The sequence below is a fragment of the Miscanthus floridulus genome, unplaced genomic scaffold (assembly GCF_019320115.1).
Source record: "Miscanthus floridulus cultivar M001 unplaced genomic scaffold, ASM1932011v1 fs_527_1, whole genome shotgun sequence".
In the NCBI taxonomy this organism is placed as follows: domain Eukaryota; kingdom Viridiplantae; phylum Streptophyta; class Magnoliopsida; order Poales; family Poaceae; genus Miscanthus; species Miscanthus floridulus.
The window spans coordinates 1,560-14,498 of record NW_027096888.1 but is presented as its reverse complement, the minus strand read 5'-3'; the positions used below and the strand labels follow the sequence as shown (position 1 = coordinate 14,498).

The window sequence follows — 12,939 nt, the reverse complement described above, 5'->3', positions numbered from 1 at the left end:
GGTCCTTGGGCATCATATATATATCGATACCAACATTAAATAGTAAGATAGAGACATATATTAGTCACCTCTTTTTTTTATCAAAAAGTATTTACAGATGTTCTTCCATTTTATATAGTAGGAATTAGACAGGGTATTTTGTGGCTGGGTAGACAAAAGAAACCTGGTTTACTTCGGGTCAAAATTATGTGTCTAGATCTATGTATTTTTTAGCCGGGCCTGGTAGCCTGGTAGGTCCGCCCGCTATGTTTTAGTACCAAAATAATTGGTATAATAGTTTCGAGATGGGTCTTTTGGAATTGGTTACCTCTGCCCAAGCCCGGTGCTATTGAAGCCACATACCAAGCCAAATTTGCCCAGGTCTAGTAGGAACCATCACAAACCTTCTCTATGGTTATGCCACTCTATTTACCACCACCATCACTACTATTTCTTTGTTACTCCCTCCATTCCAAATTGTAAGTCATTCCAAGAATCTTGGAGAGTCAAAGCTTCTCAAGTTTGACAAAAATTATAAAAAAAATTACAAAGATTTATGACATCAAATAGGTATACTATAAAAATATAATTAACAAAGAATCTATTGGTACTTAGTTGGTATCATAAATGTTATTATCTTATTATATAAACTTGGTCAAACTTGAGATGCTTTGACTCTCCAAGATTCTTGGAATGACTTACAATTTGAGATGGAGGGAGTATATTATTCAAGGGTTGTAAGGTTGTTTCCTTTCGATCCTGATCGAGACGACCTTTCCAATAGTGATCAACACGCCATTTAGGTTAATGGTTAACTCAGAGTAGGGGGCGGTGAGTGGTGACCTACTTGTACAAGTTAGCAAACATCGATGGCTAGTTCTTAGTCCCTCCCTATTTCTTAAGGGTTAAGTAAGACTCTAGAGCCCATGGCTCAATGTCTTGACATAGGTTTGCTTTCAGAGACCTGATAAGGTGTCACACATTCGGATCTGTGTACTACTTAGGGCTCCCCTCGGTAGTCAGAGCCTTAAGAGATCCTCTAGAGGTCCTAACTCAGGCAAACCTTGGACTTTGGAGTTATGGTGCCCCCCTATCGGGGTTCCCCTAGCATATATGACTGCCTTATCCATTAGCCATAGCGTTTTTTTTTCTCGACATAGAACTGACAATGACATGTTTTTCGACTGCTATGATCCTGTACAGTGTATGCATACTCTTGGTGAGCTCAAAGTGTACAATTTTGAAGAATTTAGTGTAAATATTTGTTTCACATCTCATATGCTACATGCGCCTAAAAAACAATATTGATTTCAGCAGATGCTCTCTCCACGCAGCTCCATCACCGGGCTTTTTTGCCTAGCGTAGTCCGCCAAATGCTCAAGTCTGATGGTGATGGAGTTGTAGTGATGTCATGAATGGGAATGGGTGAGGATGGATGGCCGTGATGTTAGCAGATGGTGGACATAGTGGTGGCAAACCAGGCGCCAAGGACAATCATAGCTAAACCAATTCGATAAGACGAAGGTTTAAGCAAGGAAATGCTTCAATCAGTCTATGCATATGCACACATGACACATGGGCGCACACAGGTGGTTGGAACGTTTTTATCCATGGCAAAGGAATACATTTCTGAAGAAAATAAAACGCTAATTCACGGACTCAATTAACTGGATAATAACAGAGCGCGTGATTCTTTCTTCAGCTATATATATGGAGATATGCAGCTCAATCATTTAGTAGAGTCCCACTGAAATCGACATGTTCCACGTGTTGCATCATGTCGATGATTAGGGCAAAGACTAGTTTCGTAAGCCGATTCATCGAGCCAACCAGGTGTGTGAAAGGAGGTCTGACAAGCTACCGTTTCCTATTGGAGCTAGCTCAACCCCCTGCATTTCGTCAAGTGGTTCTGCACTACGGATAGATTCATCGGATTTACATGATACTGTATATCAGTTTCAGTCCTAGGAAGTACTCCCTGTGTTTCAAATTATAAGTCGCTTTGATTTTTTTTATTTTGCTATGTATTTAGACATATTATTATATCTAAATGCATAATAAAATGGATATAAAAAAAATCAAAACGACTTATAATTTGAAACGGAGGGAGTATATGAAAGGAGGAAGCTTGACATGTTTGGTTGTTGACCTAAACTTGCCACGCCTGACCTTCGGGAAACTGTGGTTGCTAGAGAAAGTTTGGCGAAAAAAATTGAAGCCACACTTATAGTAAAGTTTGACAAGAAAATGTGTTTATGACGTGTAGGACAAGATGCTAAGAAAATATGACACGTCGTAGTTGTGTCAGCAAACCAAACAACTGCCAGAAAAACTATTACATAACTAACTTGTGGCATGGTACGTTTTGGTCATGAACTAAACGTACCCTTAAATCTCCTTAAGTTTGGCAGCTGCTGAGAGGCACGTGTGACGAGTCACCTCCTGTAGATCCAAGAGCAAGCTGCCGTTCTTGCATGTCCATGTCTTCCCATGAGGAGCGGTGATTACTGACACGGACGCTCCCTAGCTTGTGGATCGCATTTCGCCGGCTATCTTATACTGTCCCTACGACTCTGTGCAACGGCGGTGGCAGAGCGTTATCGTATCAGGCCTTGTCTGATATACTAGTTGGTTGATTAGACATTTTTCTATACAAATATCTCTTAACTCTTTAAGCAGAGGGCGATCTTTTTCTTCTCTTCCCATGATTGCTTTGAAAAGTATCAAGGATGCGTCCCACGATTGGAGGATCCAAACTACTACTTGATCCAGCTTTGAACAAGAGCTGTGTTTGGTTCACTTGAACTGATAAGTACTAGTTAAAAATTGTCTTAGTCCATCTAAGCACGCAGACTAATAACTAGTCCAAGATAATCAAGTGAACCGTACTTCAGTCAACAAAGAACCGAACTTTCAGCGCAGTCAGACAAGAACTTCCATACAGCAATTATGTCGTGATGTGATGGCTTATCAACACCAACAACGACGACAATAACATAGGCAGTGTTCGGCTGGTGATATTCGTCAGGCTGGTTTTTTTTTTTGAGCAGTATTTTTCTCTTACAATATTTTAATATAAACAGTAAATTCTAGCATGAACAGTGTTAGAATAATAGCCTTTTATTCCCAAGTAAATTAGGATAGGCTAGAGTTGAAACCCACCAAAAGCCTCAAGTCACAGTTCAGATACTCCAATAACTGCTTTTCAAGTACTCCTATTCAAACAGATGTAATGACTTAAAAAAGAAAAAAAATTGTGCTGTGATGTGATCGCAGCAGAAAAAAACAATGATTATTCCGTAGAGATTTTTGCTGCTTGGTTTTGTTCGTTATATTTCTCGGCTACTGTTCGTAGCCCTGGGCACCCTCGCCACCTCTAAGCACCTCCAAAGACAAAAACAAGATATGCGATCCGGTGAGAGCGCTCACTATTATATTGTATATATACATTTTTTTGAACGGTTTGTTTTTATTTATTGAATCATGAATATTGTTCCTTTTTATAATTTACCAGCAAATATACACGTGGGTTGCAACGTGATATACTTCATGTTACACGATCACTTAGAAGAGATTGGTGTCTCAGAGATTTATATAGTGATCATGTCATATGTTCTAATACATCTTAGAATCCAACTTTGTACAATCGACGGTCATGTCTTGAAATCGGATTCTGCACCGTCAATAGACGTATATTGTTCTAACTCATATAAAGACGGATTGTGAGTCTGGATTACACACAAGATATGAGAGGCATGATAGCATTATGGAAGTAGAAAAAACTTGATTGAAAGAATACTCTTTTGACTTTAAATAATAAGAGCTCTGCTCGGAATCAGGAAAAAGTCTGAGTCTAGTATAGTTCTTATATATTTCTTCCTTTGTAAGACTTTCCTTATTTGGAGTATATAATTCTACTTTATTCAAGTACTCTACTACAGAATGATTATTGTGTTAGAAGATTTGGTCCAAATAATAATTCCAAATAAATCATAAAGGCTCACTCATACATGCATAGTATGGTGGTGGACTTTAGTCCCATATTGCTGCTCTTGAAGGAGTGAGGCTAACTTAAATGACTGAGTTGTCTCTATCTAGTTGAAACTATTGGGGAGAGGAAAAGAAAGAAACACATGCGCACGCTCGCTCGCCTCGCTGAACGGGGCGCGGGTGCGTGGCATACGCGTGAATGGTCCGGCGATTTCTCGCTTTGATCTTTTGCTACTCTATATTTGTGCGTGCATGGAGAAAATTACGCTGGCCTATTTTAGCAAGCAATTATTTTCGCATTAATGATGATTGCTCAAATTGCTCTAGTCGACTAACGACAGGTCAATCACGTTAGTGCTTTCATTGCACGGCTAATTACTTTCCTTAGCTGCGGCGTGTGTATATATTGGGACGAGACGTTGCCTTAAGAACATAGAATTCATCTCCTCCTTTTGCCACTATGCTGCGCCGCCGCCGTATTCCCCATCCTGTCGCCGACGTGTCATCGATGCTAGGAGAGCAGGTCTCCAAAGCCTACGTTCCCTCGTGTCCCTGTACGGGATAGGGTCTGTATCAGGTTTTTGGGAAGCGTCGTCACGACTACTCGTAGAACGTCTTCTTCCCTTCCACACCGTATTCGTGGATCTCCATCAACGGTCTGTTTCGTCTACTCTTGCGCTATCTAGCGCCGACAACCCTACTGTAAGGATATCTACAGTTTCATTGTTATTCATTCTAGCTTTTCTTTTGTTACTAGCACTAGAGAGTTTGAGTTTATCTCGGATCGTAGTGCTAATGTTAAATCACACATCTATGATACATGTCGTTGTTCTTTTTTCTAATTATAAAATTAATGTATGCATCGCTAAATTGCTATTATTTTCAACAATCCAAAAACCCAATAGGCATTTAGTTATGGCTAGATTTTCTGATGCGATGAAACCGGAGTTCACTGGTGTTAATTTCAAGAGATGGCAAACAAGAGCCCAGCTATGTGGCTCTCGACTATGGGTGTGTTTTGGGCTGTGAGTAATCCTCCCGTACTACCTCTCGGATCTAAGAAAGAGGTGCATGAGTTTACCATGGCTACGATGATTTTCGTCGGATGCGTCCTTAGCGTGCTCTCTGACCAGCTGTGTGATGTTTACATGAACATCAAAAGTGCTGCTGAATTGTGGGAGGCACTTGAACACAAGTTCTCTGCCTCAGACGTTGGGCGCGAGCTGTATGTGATGGAGCAGTACCACGATTTCATAATGGTTGATAACCGTTTTGTCGTGGAACGGGCTCATGAGTTCCAATGTATTGTAAGGGAACTCGAACAGCTCGAACACATCTAGCCCAATAAGTTTGTGGCGGGTGGCATTATTGTCAAGTTGCCTTCGACATGGAGAAACTTTGCCACAACTCTAAAACATAAAAGATAGAAAATGTTCGTTGAAGATTTGTTGGCTAGTCTCGATGTTGAAGAGAAGGCTCAGGCAAAGGATGCTCCACCAAGAGCACTCGAAAGGCAGTCCAGCGCCAACGTGATGCGGCAGGTGATGAGGACATGACACCCATGCTTACAACCATGTTTGGCGCATGGTTAGGAGGGGTTGGAGGCCAGCAAGGGTGTCCAAGTCAAGAAGGAGGCCCGAGGCTAATTCGGTTCGAGTCCCCGAGGCTCAAAGCAACACAAGTTCGAGTCTGCCTCGGCCTTTAGGACCAGTCTGCCTTAAACTGGTCACCCAGGACACATCCAGACTCCGTTTTCGATGGTCCACATATGGTTGGAAAGCTAATTTGATAAGGAAGTCAATCCAAGTGGTTTCACGTCAAAAGACCTTCGGAATCAATAGGAATCGTCGAAACAACTCAGCGTCCAGAATCTACCAGGGTGCTGCGACACCGTCTTTTGGTCCGTTGGACCGTGTATCGTGTTTGGGCCCATTAGAGGGAGCGTCCAGGGGGGTGACGCCCAAGACTCTATAAATAACAGTCGTCACTCTCCTTAGGGTTTGGGTTTTGTTTAGTTCTTGATTTTCTCGTGAAATAGACATCGTTTTGCTACAACTGTGCCGCCAAGGCTGCTTGCTGTGAACCAGGGCCCCAGTTCTTGATCTTATTCGCCTGTGGCGATTAGTCCTTTCGAATAAAGACTTGAACTCCTTCTCGTTATCATAAGCCTCATATTTATTTGTAATTTTAGATTGCGTTCATCCCGTTCTTACTTGTGTTCTCGATTCGCTTGTAGGAAAGCCTTCTCGGCGAGGTCAATCGCGTTCGAGTGGTTGATAACCAACGGAGCAGTGGTGTAACGGTTGTGGGGGTCCGAATCAGTCTTGGTTCGAAGCCTAGATCGGGAACGTCGAGTCTCCACCAATCAACACTATCGTACCTTTCGGAAGATTGGGCCTAGTCTACATCAAGTGGTATCAGAACCTTGTTGCCCGTTAGGTATAACTTTGTTTTTCCCTTTAGATTGTTACTGTTTTTGCATTACCTATAGTTCACAAAAAGCCAAAAAATATACATCGTCACATATTCCCTGTCCTATAGCCTCATTGTGCCGTGCAATTTCGTTTCTGTTTCGTGTTGTTGAGTTTGTAACCTAGGTCAAGTTCTGGTTGCTGGTTTTAGATCGTTTTTAGTCCAGTTTATGTTTTCCCCTTTGTTTTTCATCATTATCCATGAACATCTCCAAGTCTTGTTGAGTTTCCTTTGTATCCATCAAACTCTAGTCCACGCTATCTAATTTTCTACACTTGTTTTCACTGTTTCCATCAAATCATTGCTGTCGTGACCAATTTTGCGCACATTGTTCATGTTTTGTCCTCTAATTTGGAGTGCGTTCGTAAAACTAGTCTAGTTTTCGCATACGAACTCGAATTTCGACGTTCCATATATCAAAATCGATTAGAAAATTTTTTTGAGATCTGTCCATCCCCAGCTTTGCTGGGGTCGGAGATTTTTATTTTGGTCAAAAAGTGGTCACAAGATCATCTTTTCGTGGTCACAAGGTTTTTATCGATTTTTAGCACGTCTTCTGAAAATTTCATAGGCCACGTCTTTCACTTGTTTAAGCTCATATTTTCTGTGGTTACTTATTTTGTGCTCCTAAGTGAAGAAAAAATACAAAAAAAGAAAAAGAAAAAGTCGAAATTTCTCAAAAAAACATCGACATAGAAAAAAGAGATGGGCAAAAGAGGAACAATATCTAGAGGAGCACATAGAGAACGATATTTGAGCTGTGTTTGTGTGTGCTGATTTCTACCTTGTTCCTAATCATATTCTTGCTGTTCACATTATTTGATACATCTAGTACTTGGAACGTGAGTAGGTCAGCAACTAAGACAAGTACTTGGGATATTTATTCAGCTTTGCTATTCAGTTACGAATTTTGTTATTCCTTGCTACTATATTGTGCATGTCCAAGCTCCACTTTCTTCTAACCAAGTACATGTTCACCTTGTAACTGTTACACTCAAGCTACAACGGTATCACAGTCACCGACCGATTGCACCGCCTGTTGCTTTAGTAAGAACACTTATAAGACCGTGGTAAGACGCTTGAGAGTTGAGTGCTTTATTTTTTCTTGTCCATAACCTAAGTAGTTGGTAGGAATAATACTTTTATGTTGTCTTTTGCTGTCTTCTAACAATAACATGTTGTTCATATCCACCGACTTATGATGGTATAGGTGTTGATGAGTACATGGAGTGGAAAATTGCTATCGATAACATATTTGCTACTCGCTTTATGCGTCCAAGGAGGAAGGTAAAAAATACAATTAGTATTTTACGACATTCTGCTTTATTTTGGTGGGAGTCTTTAGATCCTTTTGATAAGCCTCAAACTTGGAATGATATGAAACTTCTTATGCGAGAAACCTTTATTAATCCACCTCCTGTTTTGACTTCATATGATGAGGTGCACCATTTAGAGGAAGAGTCTGTTGTTATTCCTCCTGCTATGCTTAACCTTTTGCAGGACAATGTAGAAAAGAGCGAGGATGACGTGACAGAAAATGAGAAGCTCACAGCCTCATGTGAAAATTCAGAACCATCAACTATTACCCCTACTGAACATAAGAGCAAAGGTAATGCCTATGATGCTAAACTCACAGAAGGTGAGAGTTCTCTTGATGTGCTGAATTTTTCCACCAATCATGCTATGATAGAGCAAATTTTAGTGGAGCATTCGCTTGATTTACCTTTGTCACAAGATGATTTGCTTGATGTTTTTTATGACGAAGATGACTTGCATGATGATATTTATGTTATTCCCATGTAATCATTGAAGAATGATCATGCTATATGTGTGCTAAAATCGAGCACTTGTGCTGAAAATAGACTTGTTATTCATAATGCTAGTGAAGTTAATGAGCTGAAATTGTTGTCTTCTTTAAATACTTTGGGTTACATTAAATTTGATGTTCCGTATAATCTTAGTTCTTTAGAGGAGAAACTTTATGCATATGCTGATTTGTCATGGTTCTCTAGACATACATATCATGTTTTTGGCAAATATAACAACCAAGGACAATATTTGATACAACGAGTTTACATTTGTACAAATCTGAATTCTCCTTTTGTTGTGCAAAATAATGATCAACTAGAGGACAGTAAAAATTAACACTATTGTTATGCCATATTCCTCTAGTTTTGCTTTTCGAACACAAGTGGAATCCAAAGAAATGGAGCATATATTTCTTGTTAGTACTAATTTTTTGCAGGATAGTATTGGCAAAGATCGTGTGTATTTCAATCGAGCAGACTACATATCTATAGGATAAGACATGCTAAAAACCTAGACATGTGGTCATATTCTTTCTCACAACATTGTCCACTTCCATTATTTTGGAAACCTCGTTTGTCCTCATGTTGTGCAGGATCGACTTCAAACAAAATCGACATCGAGGACGGCTTTTCGTCGAGAAGGGGAGGATGATGAGGACATGACACCCATGCTTACAACCATGTTTGGCACATGGTTAGGAGAGGTTGGAGGCCAGCAAGGGTGTCCAAGTCAAGAAGGAGGCCCGGGGCTAATTCGGTTCGAGTCCCCGAGGTGGAGGCCCAAAGCAACACAAGTTCGAGTCTGCTTCGGCCTCTAGGACTAGTCTGCCTTAAACTGGTCACCCAGGACGTATCCAGACTCTATTTTCGATGATCAAGATATGGTTGGAAAGCTAATTTGATAAGGAAGCCAATTCAAGTGGTTTTACGTCAAAAGACCTTCGGAATCAATAGAAATCGTCGAAACAACTCAGCGTCCAGAATCTACCAGGGTGCTGCGACACCGTCTTTTGGTCCATTGGACCGTGTATCGTGTTTGGGCCCATTAGGGGGCGCGTCCAGGGGGTGACACCCAAGACTCTATAAATAGCAGTCGTCGCTCTCCTTAGGGTTTGGGTTTTGTTTAGTTCTTGATTTCCTCGTGAAACAGACATCGTTTTGCTGCAACTGTGCCGCTAAGGCTGCTTGCTGTGAACCAGGGCCCCAGTTCTTGATCTTGTTCGCCTATGGCGATTAGTCCTTTCGAATAAAGACTTGAACTCCTTCTCGTTATCATAAGCCTCATATTTATTTGTAATTTCAGATTGCGTTCATCCCGTTCTTGCTTGTGTTCTCGATTCGCTTGCAGGAAAGCCTTCTCGGCGAGGTCAATCGCGTTCGCGTGGTTGATAACCAACGGAGTAGTGGTGTAACGATTGCGGGGGTCCGAATCAGTCTTGGTTCGAAGCCTAGATCGTGAACGTCGAGTCTCTACCAATCGACACTATCATACCTTTCGGAAGATCGAGCCTAGTCTACATCAGCAGGCTAGAAAGAACAAGCAAAAGGGCTAATCAGACTACTCAATTCAAGAAGAAGATGAATATGGATGAGGTTGTGTGCTTCATTTGCGAAGAGACTGGGCACTTTGCTAAGAAGTGCAAGAACCGCAAGGGCAAGAAGAATCAGCCGGGGCAGAAATATGTCAACGTGACTTTTGGTGATTCTAGCTGATCTGGGTATGGTAATTTATTACTTAGTACATTTTCTGTATGTCAATCTAATGATTGGTGGATAGATATAGGTGCCAATATTCATGTTTGTAATGATATATTCATGTTTTCATCTTACCAGGTCGCACGAGGTTCAACTGTCATGATGGGGAACAGCTAGCATGCTACTGTTCTTGGTGTTGGTTTGATCAATCTGAAGTTCACTTCTAGAAAGATCGTGTGGCTCAAGAACGTGCAGCATGTCCCCTCAATAAAGAAGAATCTCATCAGTGGATCCCTCTTGTGTCCTCTTGTGTCAAGATGGAATCAAGCTGGTCTTTAAGTCGAATAAAGTAGTCATTTCGAGGTATGGCCAATTCATTGGCAAAGGCTATGATAGCGGAGGCTTTTTCCGCTTTTCACTCTCCGGTTTTCTATAATAAAGTTGTGAACCATATGTGTGATTCAAACAATTTTGTGTGATTCAAACAATGACGCACCGCGAATCTCTGCAGCTCCACTGCGTCGCCATTGCCGTCTGCATCCTCTTGATGATCCGGTATGCTTCGGAATGTCATCCCAACTCATGTCCCCATCATCAATCTGTCGATGTGCCGCATCGGGAGACCTATCCGTGGCGGATTCGGTTTGGAAAAGTCTTTGCTGGCTGAACTTGATCCGTTTTCGTGTCTAACTCATTGTCAAACCACCATCCGCATAGCTAGTTAGGGGAGGCCTGAGAAAAAGAAAAAATCCATGAAAAGAAAAAAGGACTCGCACATGAAAATGGAAAACGTAAACCGTAACCGAGTCAGTCTTAGTTGGACGAAAAATTTTGCGCAAGAAATTTTGCCTATTTATTATTAGGTATAGATATAGAAAAGTACTCAAATATTCGCCATCTCACAATCGGAGGGTCAAATCAACTTATCCAGGTTTGAACTGCTACTACATTAATTCATCCTATAAAAAGAATGTAATTTTAGTTCTATTCTTAGTGAAACTATTGATTAATAAATTTATATAAGAGAGTATAAATATTTATGACATAATAAAATAAACCTAGATTATGGTATAATAGATATTAATAGTTTTATATAAATTTGGTCAAAATTAAAATAGTTTGGCAGGTAGTGAAGTAGTGAACTACTCCTACTGTACTTCTGTCGACAAAGAACCGAACTAAACTTTCAGCATTTTCCAATGGCATCGACAGGAACTTGCATACAGCGATTAAGTAGTAGTTTTGTGGTGTGATAGTGATAGTGTCAGAGAAAAAAAGAACAAGCACTATTCTGCGGAGATTTTTGCAGCTTGGTTTTGTTCGTCAGATTTCTCGGCTATCTTCTTAGCCTTGGCACGGTCGTCGAGGTAGTGCTGATAAACGTAGGACAGGAGCCCCCACACTCCTATGAGCATGGCCATCAGCTTCACCCCGTCTATCCGGTCGCCGAGGAAGATCACCGCGATGACCGGAGACAGCGGCGTGCCCACCGAGCTGATCACGTTGGTGAACAGCGATGACACCGCCGCGACCAGCCCCATGAGGCCCATCGTGCACAGCTGCCACGATACGGCCGTCCACGCCAGCGTCATCGCGTACGCCAGCTCCCCCTTCTTGTACGCCTCCATCTCTCCGGCGATGGTGCGCCACTCCCCGGAGGCGAACAGCCCGGCCACGGACACGCACGCCGCGGCGGTGTTGCTCCAGAATTGCATCTCCAGCACGGTGCGGAGCGTGTCGCTCTTGAGCACCTCATCGAAGGTCAGCTGCGTCAGGGACAGGATCAGGGAGAAGAGCGCCGACGCCGACAGCGTCAGCGCGAACCCCGCCGGGAACTTCCCCTTCGGGATGCTGCTGCCGGTCTCGTCCGAGCCGTGGTTCACGCCGACGAGCGCGGCCGAGAAGGTGAGCAGCACGACGGAGTTGAGGACGAGCGCCCGGAACTTCTCCTTGTTCAGGAAGTACGCGAAGACGGCGTTGAACGAGACCTGGCTCGCGCAGATGATCGAGTAGGTTGACATCGGCAGGTACAGGAGGCCGTACGAGTACATCAGGTTGTCGCCGGCGAGGAGGACGCCCAGGCCGGCGTAGATGGCGGCGATCTTGACGAGCGGTGGCCGATTAGCCGCGGCCGCCACGGAGGAGGACGGCCTGGTCCGGAACCGGAAGTAGAGGAGCAGCGGGATGGCGAGCGGCGTGCCGCAGGACTGCACCACCGTCTGCATCCACAGGCTGTTGCCACCCTGGTCGTAGTAAATCCTGCCAAGGAGCGTGGCCACGCCCTGCCCGCCGAGGATGAACACGATGTTGATAAGGACCACCGCCCACCACGCCAGCCGTTTCGATAGCGGTGGCCGCGGCGCCTCAGTTGCAGGACATGCGCCACCGTTCTCTGCTCTCTGTCCATGATCGTCTCCACCAGCTTCTTGGCCTCGGATACCTGCATGTCCGCCTCATCATTTCAGCTGTTCGATATTGCTGTCTCGCTTAATTAATTGCAGTATCTAGTAATAAAAACAGAGAGAAAGGGACCTGCGATTTGCAGCTGAATTTCACCAGCGTCACCCATCTTGGATTGCAACCAAGATCTGTATGCGCTGCAGATATGAAATTTCTTAAAGTAAAAGGACAGGCAACTACATACATATACGCAACCGTCGCCGTCCTGTCTATAAACGAGTTGATCTTACGTGCCCTACTGGTTCTTCTCCCGTGTGAATTCCTCGATAAATGGATCGGCAAGAACTCAAGATATAGAATAGACAGCACGTGGCACAAGAGTCAAAATTTGCATCACTCATGTGGCCCCGTTCCCTTCGCTAAAAAAATAAGTAGAAATACTGTTCCAATTGATTTGATGTGAGAAAAAAATATTATTCCGACTAAAAAAAGTAAGCTGAAAAGTATAAATTATAAAAAAAAACGAACATGCCCATGAGTTACGGGTTCAGTGTTCCCTGGCTCAAATTCAACGATGCCTGCAAAAGATTCCAAA

General features: G+C 42.8%; 1 protein-coding gene across 1 annotated transcript; it reads right to left on the bottom strand.

The window, feature by feature from the left end:
- Positions 1-10,943: 10,943 nt before the first annotated feature.
- Positions 10,944-12,688, bottom strand: LOC136532122 (probable purine permease 11). Its single transcript, XM_066524732.1, has 2 exons — positions 12,477-12,688; positions 10,944-12,384 (listed from the first exon to the last, which is right to left on the bottom strand). The coding sequence occupies exons 1-2, from the start codon at positions 12,511-12,513 to the stop codon at positions 11,231-11,233; spliced, it is 1,191 nt and encodes a 396-aa protein (XP_066380829.1). The 5' UTR covers positions 12,514-12,688; the 3' UTR covers positions 10,944-11,230.
- Positions 12,689-12,939: the final 251 nt, after the last annotated feature.

Excerpts from the sequence above, each read along its gene's own strand:
- LOC136532122 (XM_066524732.1), bottom strand. The coding sequence starts at position 12,513 with ATGGGTGACGCTGGTGAAATTCAGCTGCAAATCGCAG. Across the intron at positions 12,385-12,476 it reads AATTCAGCTGCAAATCGCAG|GTATCCGAGGCCAAGAAGCT; the intron begins GTCCCTTTCTCT and ends GCGGACATGCAG.